This window comes from Malania oleifera, chromosome 2 (genome assembly GCF_029873635.1).
Source record: "Malania oleifera isolate guangnan ecotype guangnan chromosome 2, ASM2987363v1, whole genome shotgun sequence".
NCBI lineage: Eukaryota > Viridiplantae > Streptophyta > Magnoliopsida > Santalales > Ximeniaceae > Malania > Malania oleifera.
Genome location: NC_080418.1, coordinates 3621874 through 3649279, shown reverse-complemented (window position 1 = coordinate 3649279; position 27406 = coordinate 3621874). Strand labels below are relative to the sequence as shown.

Genomic DNA, 27406 nt, shown 5'->3' with positions numbered 1-27406 from the left:
ATATAAAATTAAGGCTAGTACTAGTATTTTTGAAAATATAAATTGATTCTAGTGTGCATTATTTAAGTAGAACAATTTACTACTTATAAACCTGAAAAAATAGATAAAAATTCATTAATTCGACCCAGTAGAGATATGTACTCTGCTTCATTGGACCATTAGCAAATGTAAAAACATATCCAGTAGTTGATCGACGTTTATTCAAATCACCTGCAAAATCAGAATCCATATATCCAACAACACGTTGATCAATAGTATTATTTTTCTCAAATACTATACCAACATCAATTGTATTCATAATATATCTCAAAATCCATTTCACAGCTTGCTAATGTCATTTACCCGGATCATGCATATACCTGCTCGCCATACTAACAGTTTGTGAAATATCAGGTCTAGTACAAATCATTGCATACATCAGACTACCAACAACACTTGCATAAAGAACCTGTGACATATGCTTACATTCCTCATCTGATTTACGAGATAAAGTTGTACTAAGTTTGAAATGAGGAGCAAGAGGAGTGCTTACTGGTTTTGACTGCTCAGACATGCCAAAACTCCGTACTAACTTCTTCAAATACCGTTTCCGAGAAAAACTAACTCTTCCTCTCATTTTGTCTCTACGAATCTCTATGCCAAGTATCTTCTTTGCTTCACCAAGTTCTTTCATCTCAAACTCTTGATCTAACTGACTTTTCAACTTGTTGATTTCTTCTCCATTCTTTAAAGCTATCAACATATCATCAACATACAAGAGTAAATATACAAAAGATCCATTTTATAGTCTGCGAAAATAAACACAATGATCATGTTTATTTCTAATGTACTTCTGACCCATCATAAATTGATGAAATCGTTTGTACCATTATCTTGGAGACTGTTTTAAACCAGATAACGATTTACCCAGTTTACATACCTAATTTTTTTTCTAGCAACCTGAAATCCATTTAACTGATTCATATAAATTTCCTCTTCCAAATCACCATATAAAAATGCAGTTTTACATCGAGTTGAACTAGTTCAAGATCAAATTGTGCTACCAAAGTCAACAAAATTCGAATGGGAGAATTTTTAACAACCGGAGAAAATAACTCATTATAATCAATGTCTTCCTTTTGTGCGTAGCCCTTAACTACCAATCTGACTTTGAAGCGAACATTATTTGCATTTGGAAATCCTTCTTTCTTTACATAAACCCATCTACAACCAATTGCTTTCTTACCCTTGGGCAACTGGGCTAACTCCAAAGTCTGATTCTGATGAAGAGACTACATTTCTTCATCCATTGCTCTTTTCCACTTATCTGATTCAGAGGTCCTCATTACTTCTTTGAAAGTGTAAGGAACATTATCATCCACAACCGGAAGTGCATAGGCCACCATATCAGTATACCTAGTAGGTTTTGGAATTTCTCATCTTGGCCTCTGAGAAACAATTGATTCTTGTTGCTGTGAAGATTCTTGAATTGAAATCTCCTCTTCTTATACACTATTCCCCACTGTAATTGGAGAGTTACCTTGTGTAGTCTCATTTCTCACTAAGTTCCCAAAAATTGTCTCAACCTCCACCTGTTGTTGAGTACCACTAGTATTCTCTTCAACTCGTGACTCCTTGCGTATTGTTTTCTTCATCATCGCAAGTTCATTAAAAGTCACATCCCTACTTAAAATCATTTTTTTCATCTCTAGACACCAAAGACGATATCCTTTGACTCCTACACTTATTCCCAAGAATATTGCTTTCTTGGCTCTTGGATCCAACTTAGATTCTTTAACATGATAATAAGCCATATTACCAAATATATGTAAAGAATCATAATCACTAGCAGACTTTTTAGACCATATCTCATAGGGTGTTTTCCCCACTATTGTAGATGATGGTAGACGATTGATGAGATGACATGCATATCTAACAGCCTCAACTCAAAACCTTTTGTCTAACCCAGCATTAGACAACATACATCGAACTTTCTCTAGCAAAGTCCGGTTCATGCGCTTTGTCACCCCATTCTGCTATGGTGTATCTCGAACTGTGAAGTGTCGAGCAATACCTTTATCTTAACATACCTTCATAAACGGGTCACTCGTGTATTCACCACCTTAATTTGATCTGAGTCGTTTAATCTTTTTGCCAGTTTGAGTTTCAACTAATTTTTTCCACTTGAGGAAAATATCACACACTTCTTTTTTATGCTTCATATCTAATACACCTAAACTCTTCTGAAAAAATCATAAACAAAAGTGACAAAATAATGCATACCACCCAACGAAGCCGTTTTTGTGGGCCCCCACACATCTGTATGGATGTAGTCTAAAATACCTTCAGTCTGGTGGATTGTAGTGCCAAATTTCACTCTAGTCTGTATTCCCAGAATACAATGCTCACAAAATTTAAGTTTGCACACCTTTGCACCCTTTAACAAACCTCGCTTAGCTAATTGTTGCAAAGAATTTTATCCTACATGTGCTAATCGCATATGTCATAACTTGATTGCATCTGAACCTACATCTTCTCAGAAACAACAGCTGCTGAGCCAATAACTGTACTACCTTGTAAATAATACAAGTTATTTTTCTTTATTCCTTTTATTACCACCAGCACACATGATTTAATATTTAAAGTTCCATCTTTCAAAGTGATAGTGAACCATTTAGATTCTAAGGCACCCAATGAAATCAGATTCTTCTTTAGGCTTGGAACATACCTAACATCAGTCAATGTCTTAATAGTTCTATCTTAACATTTCAATCGTATTGATCATATTCCAATTGTTTTACAAGTATTATCATTTCCCATAAAAACAACTCCACCATCTAATTCTTCAAAATTAGAAAACCATTTCCTATTAGGACACATGTGATAGGAACAATTAGAATCCAAAATCCACTCACCAAAATAATGTGACGAAGATGTTCCAACAAGAGAAAAATCTGACTCACTTCCATTATCATTAGCTATATTGGCATTAGAATGTGCTTTGCCCTTATTCTTCTACTATAATTTAGGGCAGTTTTTCTTCCAATGCCTTCTCTCATGGCAAAAGACACATTCATCTTTAGCAGGTCTCCCACGAGATTTACTCCTCCCATTAGATTTACTCCTCCTTCCAGGCATACGACTCTGAGAACGTCCCCTTATTGTTAGTGTTTCTGTTGTTTCCTTATGGATCCTCTGATCCTTCTTTCTGCATTCGGTACTAATCAATGCAGCACAAACAACATCATAAGTAACTTTATCTTTCCCATACAATAAAATGGTGGTCAAATGTTCGTACTCATCAGGGAGAGAATTCAGTAACAATATGACTTTATCCTCGTCTTTCACCTTTTCATCCAAATGTAACAAATCGACCAAAATTTTATTGAAAGCATTTATGTGGTCATTAATCGAAATACCTTATTAATGCTGAAAGCAAAACAATTTCTTTTTCAAATAAAGCAGATTTTCCAGACTCTTGGTCATAAATGTATCTTCCAATGTCTTCCACAATTTCTTTGCAGATGTCTCCATCATAACACAATATTTTTTATTTTTAGCGAGACACAAACGAATCGTACCAAATGCCTAACGATTGATATTTTCCCAATCTTTATCACCTATATCTACTAGTTTATCATCCAAAGTAATATCTAGTTCTTATTGATACAAGATGTCCATCACCTCACATTGCCACATATCAAAATTATTGGTACCATCAAATTTCTCCACCTCAAACCGAGATTAGCTATCGTCTTTAATGATGATGTCGAAGTCGAAGGGATTGGAGTTTGTGTGGACAGAGTTTCTTTTACTGCTGCACTAGTTTCTGTCATCTTCTATATATTTAATATCAACCAACAAAGCAAAAGGCCTAGAAGGAATAGTACGTACCAACTGTGTCTACTCTGTTTTATCCTATGAAATTTCATTTTGATCAGACTGACCTCCAGGGAGCAATTGATCAGCATCGATCTCTGAGCACTCGCTTAGATAAGGTCTTTCTTAGGCATCAAACGTGGAATCAAGGATCCTAAGAGAGGAACACCTTCGTATCGACACTATTCAACCTAGCTTTGATACCAATTATTGTGTCGGACACCCCACTTGTCCTAAACACTAATACTACAATTATTGCTATTGAATATATAAGAAACTAAAGCAATGCAGAAACTAATAATAAAACAGTAAAGAGAACAAGACAAGAAATTAACGAGGTTTGGTATAGAATTACCTACGTCCTTGGGCGCCGACGATCAATCCACTACTTCTTGATAAAGTACAACTTTGAGGTATGTTTTACAAATGAAGAGTTGAACTCTTTATATAGTTTCAACCTCAAGTTAAAAAAACACTTCTCTCCAATATGGGATAAATAATACAAAAAATTCAAAACAACTTTTTATACTAATATGGAACTATTCTACCAATGTGGGACAAAAAACAACTATATATATTGTAATATTTTAGTTAATGGGCACTTTACTCTTTGTATCATTATTAGGGTCAAGTTTATTCATTAGTTCAATTGTATTCAATATATATATCAATAGCATAAGGGCAAAGGCATAGTGTGTGACTCTTGTGCTACAACTCTCTCTCTCTCTCTCTCTCTCTCTCTCTCTCTCTCTCTCTCTCTCTCTCTCTCTCTCTCTCTCTCTCTCTCTCTCTCTCTCTGTGTATTGCATCTTGAATTCTAATACTAATAAACTAGTAAACGAGCCAATAAACAAATCAACTCGCGAGCCTAACAAGTCAAGCGTGAAACAACTCAAACTCATCTTGTTTAACTTAATGAATGAGTTCGAGTGAGCCATTATTAAGTTGAACACCAAGTAGCTCGCAAGCGGCTCGGTTCATTTGCAGCCTTAGGTGGGGGATACTTAGGAGGAAATAGTTGTGAATATAAGAAGTTGAGGGGTGACGGAAATTTACAAGGCACATGATCGTTCAATTTCAATTGTCATAAGTAAAAATGTCTGATAAAATTTAAATAGGCCAATAATACTACATAGTTGAAGTTGCAAATGCAAACGAATCAAGCTACTCATGAACGACTCAAGAGCTCGATTTGATAAAATTTATTTGATCTCGTTTATAATCTAAAGGAGTGATTCTCAAGCTTAGTTTATAAACTCATTTAATGAACAAACTGAACCTAAACATAATTGAGTTTAGTTCATGAGCAGTTCGGTTACAAATTCAACCTGGCTAGTTTATTAAACACGAATTAAGCTCATTAAGGAGCTAAATAATTGAGTCATTTATAGGATCAAATAAAGTTTGGTATGGTCTAAGTGATTATTATAATTAAATTGGCCAAACCCAATACCAGTACTAAGGCACTAGGTCCAAACCTGACAAGTTCAACGTTGCACCTACACATGGAGCTTAAAAAGAAATAAATTAAAAGAAGAGCCAAGATTGACTTCAACCCGCATATAAGTTGAGCATAAGCTTGACATCAAGCCAATAATTTAGATGCTAAACCAACCTCGAGCTTGACTTTTTCAGCTCGAACCATGCTAAGCTTGAGCCCAAGCCCAAGCTTAACCCGAACATGTTGAAATTGATCTAGACTCATCTACAGTCCTAACTGTAATGAAAGTCGAGGTCACCTTGAAATCCAGTAAGATATGCAACAATCCAATGTGATTCCTACTCATTTGTGCATTATCGCTCCCTATACTTCATTTGTATATGATCGCACAACCATTGTCGCCGCTAGCATTGCTATCACACAATCAAGCAAGGATTACGGGTAACACTAGTTGGATCAATGTGTTTGTTTCCATATTATGTTTTATAAATACTAGGGTTTAGGAATACTATTATCATTTGAATCTTATTTCTTAATAAAATGACTAGTTAAAATAAAAGTAGAATATACCGGAAATAATATTTGAGTGGGAGTAGCTCCTTGGTTGGTTGCATGCATTAGACTAGTCATATTTGATAAACACGAGGGATATTATCGTCATTTCAGTCCTCCGCCGCACGGTCATCATATTTCATATGGTCTTCTCTCTGCTAATCCCAAAACTCTCTGCTGCTGCTCCTCGATCTTAATCCTTATCTTAATCATCATCATCTTCTTCTTCTTCTTCTTCTTCCGGGAGATCTGATGGAGCCAATGAACGAGGGACCAGCCAGAGGATGCCACGTGGTGGCGATGCCCCACCCAGGAAGAGGCCACATCAACCCCATGATGAGCTTCTGCAAGCTACTGGTTGCCCGGCGGCCAGACATTCAGGTGACCTTCGTGGTGACGGAGGAGTGGCACGGCTTCATCGGCTCCCAGCCGAAGCCCGCCAACATCCGCTTTGGCTGCATCCCCAACGTCATCCCCTCCGAGGTGGGCCGCGCCGCCGACGTAGCCGGCTTCGTGGAAGCCGTCATGACCAAGCTGGAAGGCCCCTTCGAGCAGTTCCTCGACCGCCTCCACCCGCCTGCCACCCTTATCTTGAACGACACCTGCCTTTTTTGGGCCGCCCGGGTGGGGAACCGGAGGAATATTCCGGTGGCGTCGTTCTGGACGCAGTCGGCGTTGGTGTTCTCGACCTTGTTTCACTTTGAGTTGCTCTCTCAGAACGGCCACTTCCCCGTCGATTTGTCCGGTCAGTTCCGCAATCTGTCTTTGATTTTCTTTTGAAAAGCTTTTCTGAACAATTTATCTCCGTCAGCTTCGGCGTCGGGACAAAATGAAAAAATGAGAAAATTTTAAAATAAAAAACTTAATTTACTTGAATTTTATTTTTGCACATTTTGCAATAATAATATATTTCTGTAATACATATATATATATATATATATATATATATATATATATATCACATAGCCCACTGGGCCGTATTGTTTATAGTGGGCCAAAGTAATTTTTCGAAAATGGTGGATCACGAGTCTGACTAGTGTGCCGTACATGGGCCTGCTCCTGACATGAATTGTTGGGACAGCATGTGACCGCTGGTTACGCTTTTCAGAATTAAATTTCCCTTGGCCTCCCTCCCCCACCGTTTTTTTTTTTTTTTTTTTCTTTTTAGTTCTATTTATTTTTTACCCTATAAAATAAAATTTAAGTTTTATACACTATTCCATTCAATTTATATTTGAAAGCATTAAGTTTTAAATTTTTTATTTAGATTTATAAATTAAAATTTTAACAAAATAGAATATAATTTTATATTATATTTTATTTAAAACGACAAAAATCTAAATTCACATTTTTTTTTTTTCCGAAGACAAGGTTGGAAAAAACTTTTCATTGAGAAAAGTAGTATTTTCAAACTAAATGACATATTCATACTTAATATTATATTAAATTCATAAAATTCAAATGCAAAAGGCTCAAACTTTGTATTTTGAATAGGCAAAATACGAAGATTGAGAATGTTAATTAATTTTTTTTTAATGTTATATATTTATATAATTAGGTTTTTTTTTTTTTTTTTCTCTTTGTGCTTGTGATAGATGTGGGAGATGAGCGTGTGGACTACTTACCCGGAATTTCTCCGACGCGCATGGTGGACCTCCCAACAATATTTGAAGGTGAGGGGAATAAGGTCCTACCTTGGGTCTTCGAGGTAATGACTTGGGTACCCAAATCACAATACCTACTCTTCACTTCTGTTTACGAGCTCGAAGCTCGTGTCTTTGATGCATTGAAACCCATACTCCAGTTCCCCATTTACCCAATCGGTCCCATCATTCCCCACTTTGAACTTCCACACAATTCTACAAATTCCAATTCCGATTCCGATTCCAATTCCATTTCCACCCAAAATGAGGCAAACATTTTCCAATGGTTGGATTCCCAACCTAAAGACTCCGTCTTGTACGTCTCATTGGGCAGCTATCTCTCGGTGTCAGATGCTCAACTAGAAGAAATCGCAATAGGGTTGCGAGACAGCGGTGTTCGATTCCTGTGGGTGGCGCGTTGGGAAACATCACGATTCAAACATGGTTGTGGGAGTATGGGGCTTGTGGTGCCATGGTGTAACCAGTTGAAGGTGTTGTCTCATTCCTCGATCGGAGGGTTTTGGACCCATTGCGGCTGGAATTCAACTTTGGAGGGCTGCTTTGTCGGCGTCCCGATGCTCACATGCCCCATATTTTGGGATCAACCGCCGAACAGTAAACTCATCGTGGAAGATTGGGGCATTGGCTGGAGGGCAGTGGAGAGGGTTGTGGGGAAGCAGAGTTTGGTGAAGAAAGAGGAAATTGCAAAGCTCGTGCGAGGGTTTATGGATTTGCATGGCAAAGATGGAAAAGAAATGAGAAAAAGAACAAGAGAAGTTCGAGAAATTTGCCGACGAGCAATCGAAAAAGGCGGATCATCCGAAATCAATATTGATGCTTTCATTAGGGACATTACCAAAAGTTAGAATGATTGAATAATTTTTTGTATTTCCCTTTCAATCAATCAATCATTCAACTTTTATGTTCAGGATTATTATGCTATGCATGCTTCCAAAATCTAATGAACTTAAGCCATGCTTTCATGTAGAACAAAATGGAGTTACTAAATAATGTAATGAGTTATGTTTTCTTTTTTAAATAACAATATATTAAAATACGAGGGAGAAGGCTCCAAATCGTAAATTTTTATTTTCTATAATTTTAAATTTATAAAAAAAAATTATTCATTTAACCTATGTTCGATTGATTGATTGATTAAGCATTTATCTTACATTTAAATTGTAATATTAATTTATAATAACAAAATTGTGTGAATACCAAAAAATTAAATTTTTATACGTAACAAAATGTTGTCATTATTTTAATGCATAATCATAATTAGTTGTGCTGTTGTAATTAATGTTTTATTTTTTACAAGTGAAATTTGGTTTGCATCGATTTATGGGATAAGAGAAAATCTACAAAGGACTTACTCTCCTTGAAGAGAGAAAAATTTTCATATCTAAGTTTGATTGTAATAAATTGTACTTGTATTTTATTTATATATTTTTGGTTCATTTTTGTATCTGTATTAAATTGTAAAAAAGTATCGTCAACAAAAATAAGCAATTTTTTTTAAAAAAAGTAAACTTATTGAATAAAATCGTAAATTAATATATTTAAAAAATTAAAGTAAACTACTAATAATATTTTTCGAGTGGACTACCACAATAGATATTGTTCATGTCATTAGCAGTGTCATTATATAAACACGGGAGATATTATGGACCCATTTAGTTATGATTTTTTTATTTTTTTATTTCTAAGAAAAATTATAGAAATTTTAACTTATTTTTGAGTTTTTTCAAGATTTGTATTAAATATTTATCATTATTATTTTTAGGTTTCAAAATAATTTCAAAAAAAATTATTTTTTAATTTTGTTAAAAATTATATAAGATAGTATTAGAGATGCTGAATTTTGTAATTTGAATTTATATTTGTAAGGATTTTGAAGAAAACCAATATATAATTCACACATGTCAAAGTATAAGATTTGAATGTCATACTCCCCCATGAAAGTAAGAATTAAAAATTTTAAAAATAATAAAAATAATATATTTTTTAAAATTTGTACATAAAATTAAAAAAAATTAAATAATATGATATTTTTGCAACTATTAAGAAGCAAAAATAAAAAAAAAATATTTACCTAAAAGTAAATCTGGCAAAATAGATAAAAATCTGTTTATTTGGGAGTGTAGATTCTAAACCTTGAATTTCGATTTAAGTGAATTTGAACAAATTTTAGTACAATTTTATATTACATCTTATTCAAATTAAATACAAATTCAAATTCAAGACTTTTTCAAATATAAAATAAATAAATTTAGACTAGTCGTATTGAAATTAGACTATTTCACACAAATCAGTTTCAAAATTCAACTTAAAATAAATTTACTTATATTTAGGAGAGGCTTTTGATATATTTGAATTTTATATTTATATAAATTTAAATAAAATATGATATAAAATTATGTTAATTTTTTTTTCTAAATCTAAAACTCGAAATTTATGAACGTTATTTATTATGCCAAACAACATTACTGAATTCTTGTCAAATCAAGTTATGAAATTATTGAAGGATCGCTTTCCATGGACCATGAAAAATGTTAAAATATTTTCAAAAAACAAATGATTAAATGTATCTTTAATTCTTTACTCTCTAGGGGTGGGAGGAACGTAGGAGTGAACATAATTTGATTAAAAATGAATTAATCAAGTAAATTTGGTCGGTTCGGTTCCGTTAGAAATTTATTCGGCGCGATTCGATTTTCATTTTGATTGAATTTCGATTTTTTGTTTCCAGTTCTGTTTTTGGGTTCTGTTAATTCGGTAACTGAATAATATAAATTAATAATAAATAATTATATAATATATATTTAAATATTTTGTAAATTATATATATACTAAAATTGTATTTATTTTTTCTCTAATATATATTAAAATTTTATATTTTATATATATATATATATATATATATACATATTAAAATATTAAATCAGTTAAATGATTTAATCAAAATTCGATTCGATCGATTTTGAGTTTGGTTAAATATGAAATTTCGACCGATTTGTTTAATGGGATTTTTTTATTAAAATTGTTTACTTAATTTAATTAATTAACCATACCAACTGAATACTTACCTCTAAGATACTGAATTGGTATACCAAGAAGAAGATAGGGAGGCCCCCATGAACATGGCGTTGTGGAAAGCAACATGCACTCAAGTAGGAGCATCAGGGGTTCAATTCTCGGTTGATGCTCTTAGTGTAGACTCTCAGTTGATGCGTGTCAGCCATGTCCAAAGGCAAGTGTCCTGAGTTGGGTCTTGGGAAGCGAGTTGGCCAAAAGTTTAATTTGGTTGTGATTAACCTACGATCGCATCCGATTTATCTAGGTGGCGAACCAGGGGGAAGGCCATCGTTTTGTGGGTTTGGTGTCGCATCGGGGGGTCTAAAAGGTTCGTTGATGGCAGGAGTTCCCATGTTATCTAAAAAGAAAAAAATATAGGGAGGTGGGATGGGATTCCTAGACTTGGAGAAAAGAAAAGAAAAATCTAAAAATAAGAAAAAGCGTACAATTAAAGGCTAACAAAATGTCAAAGTTCGTCGGCTAGCCAGGGGCATTCGTGGCATTTGAAGAAGGGCATTCTTGTCATTTGAATCTTCTTCCATTTACTATTAAGACCTGTTTGGACCCGCTTTTTCGAAAAATACTTATTATAAAAAATGAATCATTCCTAGTGTTTGGCTCACAAACAAACAAGAAATAGTCTTGAAAGCTTTCTTCTTTCTTTCTTTTCTTTTTTTAATCCAGTAGGGTAGGGTTGTAAACAAGACAAGCCGAGTTGTGGCGCGCTCAAGCTCAGCTTGTTTGTTTATAAGCGAGCTCAAACTCAACTTGAAGTTGACTCAAGTTTAAGTTTCTGTTCAAACTCGATTTGAGCTTGAGCTCAAAATTGACTAAGCTTGTTTTGAACTAATAAATAAACCAAACTACTAAACTAATTAAAATAATTGATAAGTAATAAATATAATTTAAGTAAAATATATTTTAATGTAAATAATTTAAAACCCAATATTTATGAAATTAATATTAAGTTTACTCATGAGCCTAATTTTGAGTTAGTTCACAAGTCTAATAATGAGTTAATTTACGGGATACTGACTGTTAAATGATATCATGTATATAATAATAATAATAATAATAATATTTCAGTTAATGGGCACTGGAATCTTTATATCGTTATTAGGGATATGTTTACTCATTAGTTTAATTGTATTCAATATATATAAACAACATAAGGGCAAAGGCATAGTGTGTGCCTCTCGTGCTGCAACTCTCTCTCTCTCTTGTGGAGGCGCAACCTTCTTTTTTTTAAAAAATAAAATAAAATAAAATAAAAGCTCTCTCTCTTATTGTATTGGATCTTGAATTCTAACATGGTATTAGAGCCTAATCGTCGATGCCTTCGCTGTAACGTCCCTCAATTTCTTAATATAAAATATCACATAATAAATAAAATGGTCAACCCGAACCCGTGGGTAGCGGGGACACATGTCATACACAGCGGAAAACCTAGCAGCAGTACACATAAAATCTCAAACATCCAGTCATAAAATATAATACCAGAGCATTCTATACATCCTCACATACATCCAAATATCTCTAGGGTCAAACACAAAATAACTCTGACGCTATTACAAAATCTTACCCTTCTCACAGGGTAATCTCACTAGCTCAACGGCGGCCCTGACCCGCCAGTCTCTCAGGAGCTCCTGAAAAATTAATTAAGTTTGGGGATGAGACACTTCTCAGTAAGGGAAAATAAACTAAATACAGCTGTGTGGCAACATGAATATTTAATGCATTTGTACGTATACAGTACATTTCATAATTCTATAAACATAATCATATCGTACTGGGTAAACATATATTTTCACATCTGTTAACAAATCATATCATACATAAAGTCATCTGTTATAACTGTAGTACTGAAAACAAACCCAGGATGACTAGCTAGCTGGTGTCATGTATTACCCCCCATGACGGGTTGTGCAGCCCAAAGGCGGGACCCGACAATGGCTGGCCGACCACTGCCGAATCAAATATGTCTGTAAGTATGATGAGCCCGCCACACCCTGGTCCGGACTGCCAGGTGGACGTCCACACTCTACTGAAAGCCACATCGACTATCCATCTCCCATCCCCTCGTGGGACGGTAGCACTAATAAGGCCTCGTGCCAAAATGAACCCATAGCTACGGTACCGAGCTCCTGGTCTGAACTAAACTAACATCCTGGTTGTGAAAACATATAATACATGATCATACGTAATATCCCTACTTAATTTTTTCAAATTTTGCCTGCGGGTCCCAAAATTACACCCGCGGCGCTCACCCGAGCCCTAAATTTCAGAAATCCTATTTCAGTCGCAGATGCTTAATATTTTAGCATTTCTAAATTAATTCTAATTAATTAAAAATAAGCCCCTTAATAATTGCCGCACCCCAAATTTGGAGTTTTGGCCCGACACCCCCATGAGAATTCCGTCCCACTAGACTTGTAGAGAATCATCCCTAGATTCTCGTGGTGGTGTCCGTTTGTCAATTGGGCTTATATTTTGCAAGAAATTAAAGAAAAAGGGGGAAATGGCTTACCCCAGGGAATACGCTTACGTCGCTCCTACCACCGATCCGCTCCGGTAGAAATGACGACAGCGGCAAATGGAGTCCAGTGGTATCTTCGGATTTTCGATCGGGTAAAAATCCGTCATGAAATCGAGGAGAGAGGGAGAGAGAATGTGAGGAGAGAGAGAGAGAGTTCAGAGAGTTACAGAAAAAGAAAAGAAAAGAAAAGAAAAGAATGAAGAAGAAGAAAGGTAGGGGGGGGCGTGAATCAATCTTGAGAAGTCACCTGAAGCTTCTTTGAAGCTTCAGGTGATTATATATATATATATATATATATATATATATATATATTCATATCATAATAATAATAATAATAATAATAATAATAAAATATTTTATATAAAAAAATAAAAAAAATAAAATTTTTTTAATTATTATTATTATTTTTAATATCCAATTAATTAATTAATTAATTAATATTTTTTTTTTTTTGGAAATCAATTCATTAATTTTTTTATATCTCTATTTTTGGGGTTTTTACATTCGCAACCTTCGAGCACCATTGAATTTTTGCACGATCGGATCCAACTTTGTGCACCGTCGCACCACTTGCACCATCGTGGACTTAATTATTTTTGCACTATCGCACCTGACTCACTTCTAAAAGTGAGTATCACTAGGGTTATCCCAAGTATAGGAGTTACGTCGTGTAATAATTAGCCCAAATAGACTAAATCGTCTCCACGGGGAATGCAGATTAGTTCTAAACTAACGCAAAAAATAAATAAATAAATAAATAAATTTTACTGAACATGGTTCAGATTCAAAATTTTTGGGGGTTTTGAAATTTCGTGATGAAATTGAAATAAATTAAAACCTAAAACAAGAACATAACGTGCGTAAACAGGAGAATAACTAACATACAATTAAACAAATAAATTAACTAAGCTAACCTAGACAAAAGTCGTTCAATAATAAACTAACCAAAGATACTACTTGAACAAATATTTAAATCCAACACTAATTTTAAATAAATGCAGCAAGCAAACTCAACACAAAGCATCACTTAGAATAGATTTAATGACTTTAATTAAAAAGAAAAACAAACTAACTTTAATAATAAAAACAACCCAAATAAGATTCAACAATAACTCAAACAAGTATTCAAATTCAAGAGAGAGAGAGTAAAAGAGGGAGTAAAGCATAAATTAATTTAATAAATTTTTTTTTCAACAATGGAATAAATTTACACTTTAATCAATTTAAATTAGAATTTAATCGCAACATTAACTTTAAATAAAAGTAAACTAAAGACTTAACAATGATACTAACCCTTAACAAATATTAAATTCAAAGAGAGAGAGAGAGAGAGAGAGAAGATGACCATGAGGAGCTCCTCCAAGCTGCTGTGTTCTTTGCTACTGTGGAACTCCATAAAAGACCCCACTGCTGCCCCCTCCCCAATAACAAGAAGAAAAAACCTACTTTTATCTTCCCTAAAAAGCCCCTAAAACCCCCTTTTCTTCCTTTGACTTTTCAACAACAAATATCAAAAACCCACACACACTCGGCGCACATCCGCATGGTTGGGTCACATCATGTGTTTTTTTTTTCTTTTTCATTTTTTTATTTCCGTAATTACGACCAATTTCGACCTTCCTAGAGCTCGTTTCGGTCAAAATTTAAAAATACAGAAGTTGTAGATAATCCTCTCCTATTTCTCTAGAAATTTGAATCATCTCGATCGGAGTTCGGATGGAAAATTTATGCTCAAATTACAAACTGATGCTGATTTTAAGTTTTTTCATTTTTAGGTTTCTATCCCCCGGCGAACAAGTCCGATTTCAACCTAGTAAACATCCTTATATATCAAAGCTTAGAACATGAAGGTTGTAGAGCTTTTTTTCAGATTTCCCTAGATTTTTGAATCATCTCGATCAGAGTTTGGACTGGAAAGTTATGTGCGAATTACGAACTAGTACCGGTTTTGGCTCTTGGGAATTTTCCTACGATAAAAAAAATTTCCAAAAATTCATAAATTGTTCAATGAAACTCAGAAATTATAAATAGGGCACTTTGTTAAAATATTGATAGTAATTAGACAATTAATTTAAAATATAAGCCCTAATGCTCAAATTAGAACGCCTAATTACGCAATTTAAGCGCATAATCACACCCCCCAACTAACGTTTTCCTAGTCTCTAACAAATAACGTGAATGAATTTCAGGGTAGTGCCCACAACTATGAACTCCAGTGAGCATGAAATTAATGCACATGCGACACAATCATATCATTTCACATATAAGAACATAACTGAATTTCACACAATCTCATTCATATTCAATACACACAACTCTGAAGCACATCATTTATGCAAGTCTCATCATTTATATGTCATTTACGGGCAGTGTACTCATATGAAGTTAACCAGCAGCACAGTTCAGAGTTAATGCGGTCATATAAGTTCAAGTATAAACAGGTAAAATCTCGAGGTGTGTGATGTGTGTGACTCAGTACACCTAGGATACCAATGGACACCTACAAAACGGTCGCTTTGACTCGGCCTAACTGATACACCCTTAAGAACACTCGAAAAAAATGGGTTCACTCGTCATATGTGAGGAAGAGTGTCGCGATCAAACATCCCACATATTTAAAGGAATGAACACTAAGTATATGGAGTGAACTAGTCTAGAAAAGATCTAGCCTATCTATGAGGTGTCGGGTCCTTCACCCTAGCATCTTCTCACCTACTCGCCATATCCAACCGAGACCACCCTATGTTAACTTATTCACAAACTTGTCGTGAATACATCTTAGGCATTAAACGATTGAAGAATCTTTATACGTGGAAAATATGTGTCATGTCCTTGACTTTTTGTGGTATTTATGTGGAGTCGGCATTAGCATTTCATTTCATGTGCATGTTTATTTCTTAATCTTTCTTCTGCTTATTCTTCATTTTCTATCTTTTCTTGATCAATTAGGACAATATTTTCACTTCTTTTGTTATCTTCATACCATCAATAGGAATTGAGCTCGAATAGTGGTCCATGAACTAAGTCTATCTCTAGGGGTCGCTCAGCCTTCACATCTTGAGTAGGCTACAAGACCTAAGTTTCTATCTCCCCATTAGGATTCACCTCTAGGCTAGAAAATCAAAAACGAAGACTAGTGTACAACGAATCATCCAAAAAAAGAGAATTGAGTTCCATGAACTCTAATTTGATGTTAATGCTCAAAAAGACGATAAATAGCTCAAGAATATCTCACAAGGTGTCATAGTTGCCACGAGTGTTCTCTCAGTGCTCACAGGAAACCCTAAGTGCAATGAATCACGTGAATGTGTTTATTTCGTCTTGTGAGATGCCATTTAAATACAAGAAATTATATAGCCAGATTAACACGAGTGTCCTACCAATTAATTCCTCATGGAGTCATAAAATCATATAAAGAGAAACTACGCATGATTGACTCGAGTGTGTAATTCTTAAGTTATACGCAAGTATGTGAAGGGTATATGCAGTGTTAAGCATGACATAATGTAGTGTAATTCTTAAGTGCTCTTTCTTTCTTTCTCTCTTTCTTTTCAATTTTTTTTTTATAATATAAAGCCTAGTATGTATATGTGCACAGTGTCACATGCGAATGCTTCACCCCCTCCCCCCTTCCCTAAACTAAAGTGGAACATTGTCCTCAATGTGAAAGTATGAGGGAAATAGAAAAACTGTGCACGGGAAAAGTAGGGTGTACTTAAGTGGCAGGGTAATAGAAAAGAAAAACTGAACAACAATAAAATGAACCTAAAAATTAACTAAAAATAAAATAAAATAAAATAAAAGGGAAAAGAAAGGAAAGAAAAACATCACAATTGTCTGGCGGAGGCTCAGGAGGAATTTCGCCTGGTGGGTGTAGGTCTATAAATTGCACCGACGGGTCTCCAAATTTGAACCACCACAATGGACAAGTCTTCATACCTGCACGAAAATCAACCTCAAATGAATTAATACTCGTCAGAATACCAAACAATACGTGTGCAGATCGACCCTTTTGTATTAACAAGAAAGGGTCATTATTCAACATATTTTCTAGGAAATTTATTTCTTTCCAAACTAGTGTTTAAGAGAAAGTTATTAGAACAATTACCATTAGTTTTTCTAAAGTATTAACATAAAAAGTTTACCTGGTTCCTTGAAAATTAGACTCCCGCCATTCTGGTTACCCTCTTTATCGGGTGTACAAATCATCTTACCACTACAAGTGTCTGCATCCACATTGTGCTCCTTTACATCTGATTTAGTCGGGAGTGACGGTTCCATGGTTTCTGGGCTCTGAGAGTGAGGTACCACAGGTTGGTACTCCTCATTGGTTTCAGTCTCCTCATTAACTAACTATTTCGCTTCTGGGCCCGTTTCCTCTTATATTTCTTTGACCTCTTCTGGTTCAGCCGTAACTTCTGGTGCTGGGACAACTGGTTGTCCGATGATGAGCATCTCAAGTTGGGGCACTTCTTTCTCACTTCTCAAAGTAATGGCGGCCTCTGCTGTCTCAAAGAGAACATCGTGCATTTGTTGTTGTGGTTGCGAGTACTCTTGAGGACTAGGCTGATGTTCCTTGAGCGATTTCTCTTGTTCTAAGATGTCCAACTACATACTAATCACGTTAATGGTATCTCGCAATTCATTATGATGATCAACTTGAGCTTGCATGAGCTGCTGGAGCATGTTCGCCATCTGTGTCATGCTATCCTCAAAAAATTCTGACGGTGTACAGCTCTGAGGGATCTGTTGTGGCTGGTGTTGAGGCGTAGAATTATCTGGATAGTATGTTGGCTCATATGCCTCTCTACCACTAATTGTGCTGATAGGGTGTACAGTCATAGGTGCCTGATCATATCATGTATTCCACTATGGTACACATTCAACTAAGTAATCAAAGAACGATAATACCTGATCGGGATCCTTGCTGAAGAGTTCTCCATTGCACATGGTCTGAACAAAGTGCTTGCAATCAAGGGTAAGAGCAGTATAAAAATAATTAGCTAACCTCCATGAGTCAAATCCATGATATGGACAAGTACTTAGCAGCTCCTTGAAACGCTCCCAGCAAGCTCGAAATGTCTCGTCACCCTGTTGCACAAAATGAATAATCTGTTCCTGCAAAAATTGAGTTTTCTATAAGGGACAAAACGTATGCAAAAATTCGCACTCCATATCAGTTCAATTAGTGATAGCGTGAGGTCTCAAGGAATGAAACCGCATCTGTGCCCCATCTTGCAAAGAAGCAATAAATAATCTCAGTCTAGTAGATTCATCAGTTCTAGCATGAGAGAAAAACATATTGCAGGTTGACTCAAACTCTACTAAGTGCTGATATGGGCACTCAGATTCCGTCCCGTAAAACTCAGGTAGCAATGACGTCCTCCCGCGCTGCATCATGAAATTAAGCTCTTCATTACACAAAACAGTGGAGAAGGATGCAATGGCATATTCAAGCTGCAAAAAGTCCATTATCGTGCGCGGTGCAGTTGCAGACATATTTATATGTTTATTTTTTTCAAAACTCAATTTTTTTCTTTTTTTGTTTTTTTTTTATAAAACTAATTAAAATGATGGGAAAAACGCTAATTTGAGACTAAGACTGACATTTCTCGGCAACGACACCAAAAACTTGACTCACTTCTAAAAATGAGTAGCACTAGGGCTATCCCAAGTATAAGAGTTACGTCGTGTAATAATTAGCCCAAATAGGCCAGATCGTCTCCACAGGGAATCCAGATTAGTTCTAAACTAGCGCAAAACTTTTAAAAAAAATAAGAAAAAAATTTTTACTGAACATGGTTCAGATTCAAAATTTTAAGGGGTTTTGAAATTTCGTGATGAAATTGAAACAAATTAAAACCTAAAATAAGAACATAACGTGCATAAACAGGAGAATAACTAACATATATTTTGGGTTTTAGTTCTCTTTCCGTTGTTAGGTTGTTTTGTTTCCTCCTCTATTTTACCTCTCTGCAACTCTGGCAATTTCTGTAACTCTTTGCAACTCCGACACTCATTGCAACTCCGACACTTATTGTAACTTTGACAATCTCTGCAACTTCGACATTCTCTGCAACTTTGGCACTCTGTGCAAACCCTTTACAACTCCGGCACTCTTTACAACTCTCTACAACTTTGGTACTCTATGCAGCTCTCTGCAACTCTGGCACACCCGCTGCCGCACTCTCCTTGGAACTCCACCACACTCTCTACAACACCATCGTTGAAATCGCACCCGATAGCAAATTGTGAATGTTTTAGCCTTCTAGCTAACACTGCAATTGCATGCAGACGACTCCCAGCGCTGCACGCAACCACTAGCGACATCCAGTTTCTTCTTGGCATACTCTCGATGCTTCTTGATGCGCCATCATGAGTTTGAAGGAGAAAGTTACATAATATCATATATATATATATATATATATATTGAAATATTTTAGTTAATGGGTACTTTACTCTTTGTATCATTATTAGGGTTAGGTTTATTCATATATATATATATATATATATATATATATATTGAAATATTTTAGTTAATGGGTACTTTACTCTTTGTATCATTATTAGGGTTAGGTTTATTCATTAGTTCAATTGTATTCAATATATATGAATAGCATAAGGGCAAAGGCATAGTGTGTGACTCTTGTGCTGCAACTCTCTCTCTCTCTCTCTCTCTCTCTCTGATCTTTGTATTGCGTCTTGAATTCTAATACTAACAAACTAGTAAACAAGCCAGTAAACAAATCAACTTGCGAGCCTAACAAGTCATGCATTATTTTTTTTTAAGAAGGGTGGTACCTTCATTTATTTATTGATAAACCCTCACTTTTGGCGGAGGAATACCGTGATTACAAGACAATCAATGGGAGGAACAAAAGACAAAGCTATAAAGGCCTCCCAAAAAACAACACCAACAACCAACCAAAACAGGATTACAAGTCCAAGCAAAACAAAATAAGGACCTATAAAACAAATTTCAAGCAACAAAACAAACAAAAGATAAAGAACATAAAGCATAAACCAAAACCAATAGGAAATCAGCTAAACATACCTTATATAAGTTGTAAAGACCCGAAAATTTAAAAGGATTAAAATAATTTAAAAAATAAAATAAAATAAAATAACAAATAAATAAATAAAAGGAATGACGTGGGAAAAAGAAAAAAAATTAAATTAAAAAAAATTAAAATTAAAGAAATTAAATTAAATTAAAATAAATTAAATAATTAAATAACTAGTTGTTAAATTAAATTTTATTGTATTGGATTTATAAAAAATAATTAAAATAAGATATATATATATATATATATATATATATATATATATAGATTAAAGTAATATATAATATATATATATATATATATATATATATATATGATAAGTCTAAGTTTAATATATATATAAAGTTACTGACAGAATGAATAAAAGAAGAAGAAAGAAGAAAGAAGAAGGAAGAAGAAGAGTCAGCAGACGCCCCCCCTTGCAATTTCCTGCGGGCAGCACGCGCAGCCGCTCCGTCTCCGTCTCTCTTCTTCTCTCAATTACTTGGTGAATTGGTAGCGGATTGAAAAATGGAAGGTGCCGTTGGAATCCTGGTTCCGCTGCCGACATTTCTACTAGAGCAGATTTTTCATGAGAACGGCTTAGGCACTGCTCCTGGGGAAAGGTAGTTTTTCCCCATTTTCTTAATTTCACCGTTAATATGTAGTTAAATCGACGAACGGACACCACCATGGGGGTCTAGTCGTCGTCATCGTCATTGTGACGTATGTAATTTTTCAATTGGGGTTTTCTAAGCCCTACTCCAAAGCGAGAGTGGGATTTGGGAAATTTGGCAATTTGGCTAAATTTAAGGGTATTATGTTATATGGAGATTATGATTATGTTTTCCGCTGCGTATGTTATGTTAATTATGGATGATCAAGTATAACGCTCCGGACCGGGGTTTAAGGGTTCGGGGCGTTTCATTTGGTATCAGAGCAAAGGGGTAGTTACCCCCGATCCTCGGGAACTCTCGCTTATGAATGATTGTGGCGAAGTAAGACTCTCCGCCCGGGGGCTTGCTGAATTGAGGGACGGCGATACGTAACGCCTCAATTTCAGTGAGTGCAATTTGGCTAAATTTAAGGGTATATTTGTTTACTTAGGAATTATGGCCCTAGGAAGTATTAAATTAATATTTTATTCAGGAATAATTTATTGGAGTTAGGAATTTTAATTTCAGGGCCCGGGTGAGCGCCGCAGGTATTTTTCTGAGTCCCTGTTGGCGTAGTTCAAGAAACTAGGTAAGGAGAAAAATATATATTAAATCAGAATTTTTATGAATTTAATGAAAAAAATAAATTGTGTTATATGTACATGTATATGTTTCGGTATGGGTAAAATGCCAGCCATTTAAATTATATTTTTTCGAGTGTAGGGTTGGTTATTAGATATGTATATGCAAAAATGAACTGATGAAAGTGGAAAAATATTTTCAGGATAATTAAGTAAGAAATGAAAGGTATTTTCAGTATATAAACATTAAATGTTAGTTGGCTTATTTTACAGGCAGTGTATGAATTTTATTACTAAATTGTGTGATATGAGATTCTGTGCAAATATATGTTAAATGTATGAGATGCAGGCTAAGTAAGTAAAGCAATGAAAATAAAATATGATATGGACAATGTTAACTGTGTATGTTATATGCAACCATGTAAATGTAAGACAGCTGAAAGAGAGCCATGTTAGCATATCTAGCACACTTCTGTGTAGACTAACTGATGACAGCTAAAAAGAGCTGTGTTAGCAGATTTAACACGTTTCTACGTAGACTAATTGATGATGGCTAAAGACCAGCTGTAGTACGAAGTAATGAAATGAAATGTTATGCAATGAAATGACGATGAAATGGCAATGAAATGAAATGACAAATGTAAATGATGTAAATGGGAAAGAGCCACTTAAAGTGAAACGAAATGCAAAGTTAAGTTATGAATAGGAATAAATGTACATGAATTTATAATGACAGAAAAGAATGATGTATTATGATAATAGAAGTATGTATGTATGTAGAACATGTTACGATTAGGCGAGGCATACCTTTTGCCTGAGGGCTAGCTAAGTAAGGCGAGTGCACTAGCAGCTTCAGATGTGGCCGTAGCTACATAATGCACTAGGGCAGAGGGAACCTACTTGTATGGGGGGGTGGAATTCTCTATCCTTAGGGCCTTTGCCGGTAAACTATTGTTGAATGCGTGAGTACGAGATCAGTTTAACACTTAAGGGCTTACTGAGTAAGGTGAGTGCTCTGGTATATTTTAATTGTGACCTTAGGATTACCTAAGTATCGGAGCAGAGGGGTGCTACTTGTATGGGCGGGTAATCACCTCTATCCTTGGGTAATCTCGTGGGTTAAACATTTACATGTGTTTGATTAGGTTCAGAAAATGGTTTCAGGAAATTATGTTAATGATTTGCAAATATTATAAAATGATATGTATAATCTCATGATGGCCACACGCTGAGTTTAATATATTGTTTCTTCCCTTACTGAGATGTGTCTCACCCGAATATGAATTCATTTTTTTTCAGGATTTCTCAGGATCGAGCTTTGAGAGCTCGAGATTTTATAACATTTTTTTGAAGATATAAGAAAAAGGGTATATTTTTATGTTAATTCTGATATGTATATTTTATGTTTTATATCTTTATGTTTTAACTCAGTTATGAAAGGATAGTTGTGAAATATATTGGTATTAGTGGATAATGTTTTGGAGACATGTATATATTTGAATACTGGTGGATAATTTAATATGGATTATAGTTAGAATTAGTAAACTCTGGTATTATGTTATATGGAGATTATGATCATATTTTTTCGCTGCGTTAATTATGGAATATGATTTATCAGAGATTTTATCAAGTTTAACGCACCGGACCCAGGTTTAAGGGTTCGGGGCGTTACACTTACGTACCCATTTTCTCCAGTTTATACAATCCATTGATAACTCTAGGGAGTTGACTACTATTTGTAAACAAACTATCTTCCTCATAGCACCTTGATAAGCCAAGACATCTGCCACTTTGTTCCCTTCTTTATACCAATGCTTTATCGAAAAGTCTACTCCCTCCAATAAATCGATTAGCTACTCCCAAAAATCCTACAAATACCACAATGAGCACCTATTGGATCTTATCCAATTTACACAATATTCGAATCATATTCAATATCAATATTAGTATGGTGCAAACGTTTGCAAATCTTTATTCCTTCCAACACAGCTCTCAATTTAGCTTCATTATTTGAACAAGAACCAAAATATTTTGAAAAACCAAAGACAAAAGAACCTGTATAGTCTCTAAGGATGCCACCACCACCCGCCGGCCCTGGGTTCCCCAAGCTGCTCCCATCCAAATTTAGTTTCAACCTCTCTTGCCCCAGTTTTAGCCATCTCACACATAGAATAGTTTTAATTCTTTTATTCACAATTTGCACTTCCAAATTCTGCAATATTCGAAAATCAACATCCTTTAACTGAGTCATTCTTGTCATATTATTGCTCAAAATCCCCACCCAATACTTAATGGACAACCACACATCTGTAGTACTCTTCAATTTCCCCTCCATACGAGTCACACATCTCCTTCTCCACAGCCTCCAAACTACTAAACAGGGAATCAAACCCATCAATAATCCCATTTGAGAAAATCTGGAAGCTCTATTAAACCACATTTGGACTCTTTTTTTTCCAACTTTATTGTTTAAGGAAAGGAACACCTACCTCCATCGAAACCTTCCTCCAAACCTCGGTAGCAAGGTCTCCCTTATTTAACACATGCTCCATATCTTTTAGCTGCCTCATCTCACAACAATTACACACTGAAGCCAGCGAAACCCCCACCCTTCTCACCTTTTCATCAACACTTAAACACTCAAAAGCAGCCTTCCACATGCAGATAACAATTTTCTTCGGTAACCATTTATTCCAAACTCACTTTGCCTAATCAAACTTTGGAATTCTAACTCTGATAACATCCCATGCGGACTTTGTATTAAAGTAACTATCCTTTTCCGGGAGCCATAGCAGTAGGTCCGAAGAGTTTCTAAGATTTCCCACATTTCCCATGACTTCTTTTGCTTTATTACACCCCAGAATCTTCTGCAAATTTTCCACATCCCACGCATTATTGATAACCAAATCTTTTAATCTGATATGTGAATGCGCACCATCTGGACACTCTGCAAATAAAGGTCTTGAATCTAGAAATTTATCATACCACAATTTTACATCTTCTTCTCTAACCTTCCACTTAGATTTACTTAACAAATCAGGCATACCTTGTAGAACTTTCCTCCGAAAGGAAGAATCTGATCCATAAGGTCTACAAAGAGCAATATGTTCTCCTTTCACATATTTAGCTTTAAAAAATCTAGCCCATAAAGAATTTTGAGTTAATAAATGTCAACCAAACTTCATGAACAAAGACCATTGAACTTCCGAAATGTCTGTTACTCCTATGCCCCCCCTCCTCCACAGGAACACATAATTTCTTCCAAGCCCTCTATTTCATTTTTTCTTTTCCTTCCTTAAATCCCCATAAAAAAAGAAGCAAACATACCTTGTATCTTTTTTATCACCAGTTTTGAGACATTTAGAACAACTAACTTAATAAATGAATTCGAGCAAGCCATTAGTTGAACACCAAGTATGTAACATCCTCAAAATTCTCACCATTTTTTTTTATAACAAATTACTCAAATATTTGAATATAATGAGCACCCCTATGTAGCGGGAAACATAAATCACATAACCACATATACATATATATATATATATATATATATATATATATATATAATACCAGAATTCAGTATTTTCAACCATAACTACATAATACATCTCTCTCTCCAGTGTCAATTACCCAAAAATACAAAACCCTACACAAAACTTACCCTATAACTAGGGTGACCAAGTGATCTCTATCCGCGAGCTTGATTTGCTCGCCTAACTGGCTCACCTGAAAAATGTTAAAGTAATGGGGTGAGTCGACGCTCAGTAAGTGAAAATATGCTATTACTAGTGTGTGGTGACTGAGTCATAAAATTATAATAATAGTATTCAAATCTGCATGATCTGGAAAATCTATAAAACACATGTATAATAGTTTAAAACATTTGTATCATCTAAGCTTTCTATCATTCATACTGCTATAACATACTACATACGATAAAAACTGTAAAACTGTGAAACTATATATATATATATATATATATATATATACATAACTGTGTTCTTTCCCTGGGACTCTGTATGTTATGATTTGACCCCTCATGACAGGGTTGTGCAATCGGTAGGCGGGACTTAACCTGGTCAGTCCTCTAGGTAAGTTACTATACTCTAGACTACCTCAGTCCAACCAAACTGCATACTCTCTGAAGCGCGGGACTGGTTGCTACCTTGTCAAACCGGCCCCCTCCACTCAGCGAACTGGGGAGCTGCATACTCTCCAAGCGCAGTCGACGGTACCCACACACTATTTGAGATATGTGGTTGCACTCTATCTGTATCTAACAACGGTATCGTGCTCTATATTCTATATCTGTACTGTATCTGTTTGTAATCTTTCCACAGGGATCTGATACTATATATATATATATATACATACTATACTCTTTATACTGTTTTCACTATATTTCCAAAAAAACCATAACACTATGTTGTTGTACTGTAAATACTAGACTATTTGTAGTATCTTGATGCTATAACTGTTTAATCTTTCTATACTTTCTTTCTGTATAATATAAGTGTTATGGCATTTAGAAAAATCATAGCTTTCTATATACACTATATAAACTGTTCTGAATAAATATCTGTATACTGTTATATATATCCGTCTATGTAATCATCTGAATAAAACTGTATATGTATACATATTCTGTCTGTATAAAATCTGCAATTATCTAACTATATCTGTATAACTTGAAATACTGAAAAACTACATTAAACTCCATATCAACATCATGTACTCATGCCACACATACTTTAAAAATTCATATCCTATACAATATCTGGTATACATGCATATATATATATATATATATATATATATATTGATAACGTAAGCAAATCTCCTAACATAGCATATTTCTCTACCTTATCTCTGAAAAGTCTCTACTGTACTCTAACCCTATATCCGCAGGGTTCTCCACTTAACACCCTGAAAATTACATTCTTCAGAACAAAACATCAGTATTTCTTCGTATACTGTATTTCTTATAACTGAGGGAAAGAAAAATATCGAGTAAAATGCCTTACCCTAAGATTGGGAAGAAATTCAAACCAACTCTACCAATGATCAGCTCCAGCAGACTTGTAGAGAACTTCGTCAGGAGCATCGTGGTGGCTTCAGATCGTCAATCTGGTGTAAAACGTACCAGAAATCGAAGAGAGAAGGAGAGAGGGACGTAGAGAGAGAGAGAGAGAGAGAGAGAGAGAGAGAGAGAGAGAGAGGGGAGAGGGGAGAGGGTTTCTGCGCGAGTTTTGCGTGAAAAATCCGGATTTTCACTAGTAATAGAGCCGGATTCATCGACGAGACACCTCACCTCGTCGACGAATTTCAGACTATCCAAAGATTCTTCTCGGTATCTTCTCGTCGACGAGGCGTGGCTTCGTCGACGAGGTCCCCTTATGCGCTTGTTGACGAACACAGAGAGTTCGTTGACGAGGCCCTATGTATTACTTCCGGGTTATCCCATCCAAACTATAATGTCGTTGACGAACGCGAGGCGTATAAACTCAACTCCTACTGCCTTCTTTTGTTTCTATTTCCATTTCTCTCTCTCTTTATTACTTAAATACCTTTATTTTTCAGGTCATTACAAAGTAGGTCATGAGTGGCTCCGTTTATTTGCAGCCTTAGGTGGGAATACTTTGGAGGAAATAGTTGGGAATATAAGAAGTAAAGCGGTGAGGAACTTTTACAAGGCACATGAACGTTCAACTTCAATTGCCATAAGTAAAAATGTCTAACAAAATTTAAATAGTCCAATAATACTACGTAGTCGAAGCTGCAAATGCAAACGAATCAAGCTGCTCATGAATGAATCGAGAGCCCAATTTGATCAAAGTTAATTTGATCTCGTTTATAATCTAAATGAGTGATTCTCAAGCTTAGTTTATAAACTCATTTAATGAACAAACCGAACCTAAACATAATTAAGTTCAGTTCATGAGCAGTTCAGTTATAAATAAACTGGGCTAGTTTATTAAACACGAATTAAGCTCATTAAGGAGCTAAATAATTGAGTCATTT

The 27406-nt window shown here is 35.1% G+C and overlaps 1 protein-coding gene across 1 annotated transcript; it reads left to right on the top strand.

The window, feature by feature from the left end:
- The first annotated feature begins 5889 nt into the window (after positions 1–5889).
- Positions 5890–8489, top strand: LOC131148530 (UDP-glycosyltransferase 87A1-like). The gene is made up of 2 exons (XM_058098281.1): positions 5890–6596; positions 7447–8489. Exons 1-2 carry the CDS (start codon positions 6104–6106, stop codon positions 8358–8360), a joined length of 1407 nt encoding a protein of 468 aa, XP_057954264.1. The 5' UTR covers positions 5890–6103; the 3' UTR covers positions 8361–8489.
- Positions 8490–27406: the final 18917 nt, after the last annotated feature.

Coding starts and splice junctions, on each gene's coding strand:
- LOC131148530 (XM_058098281.1), top strand. CDS start 6,104: ATGGAGCCAATGAACGAGGGACCAGCCAGAGGATGCCACGTGGTGGCG. Junction 6,597..7,446: donor CTTCCCCGTCGATTTGTCCG/GTCAGTTCCGCA, acceptor TGCTTGTGATAG/ATGTGGGAGATGAGCGTGTG.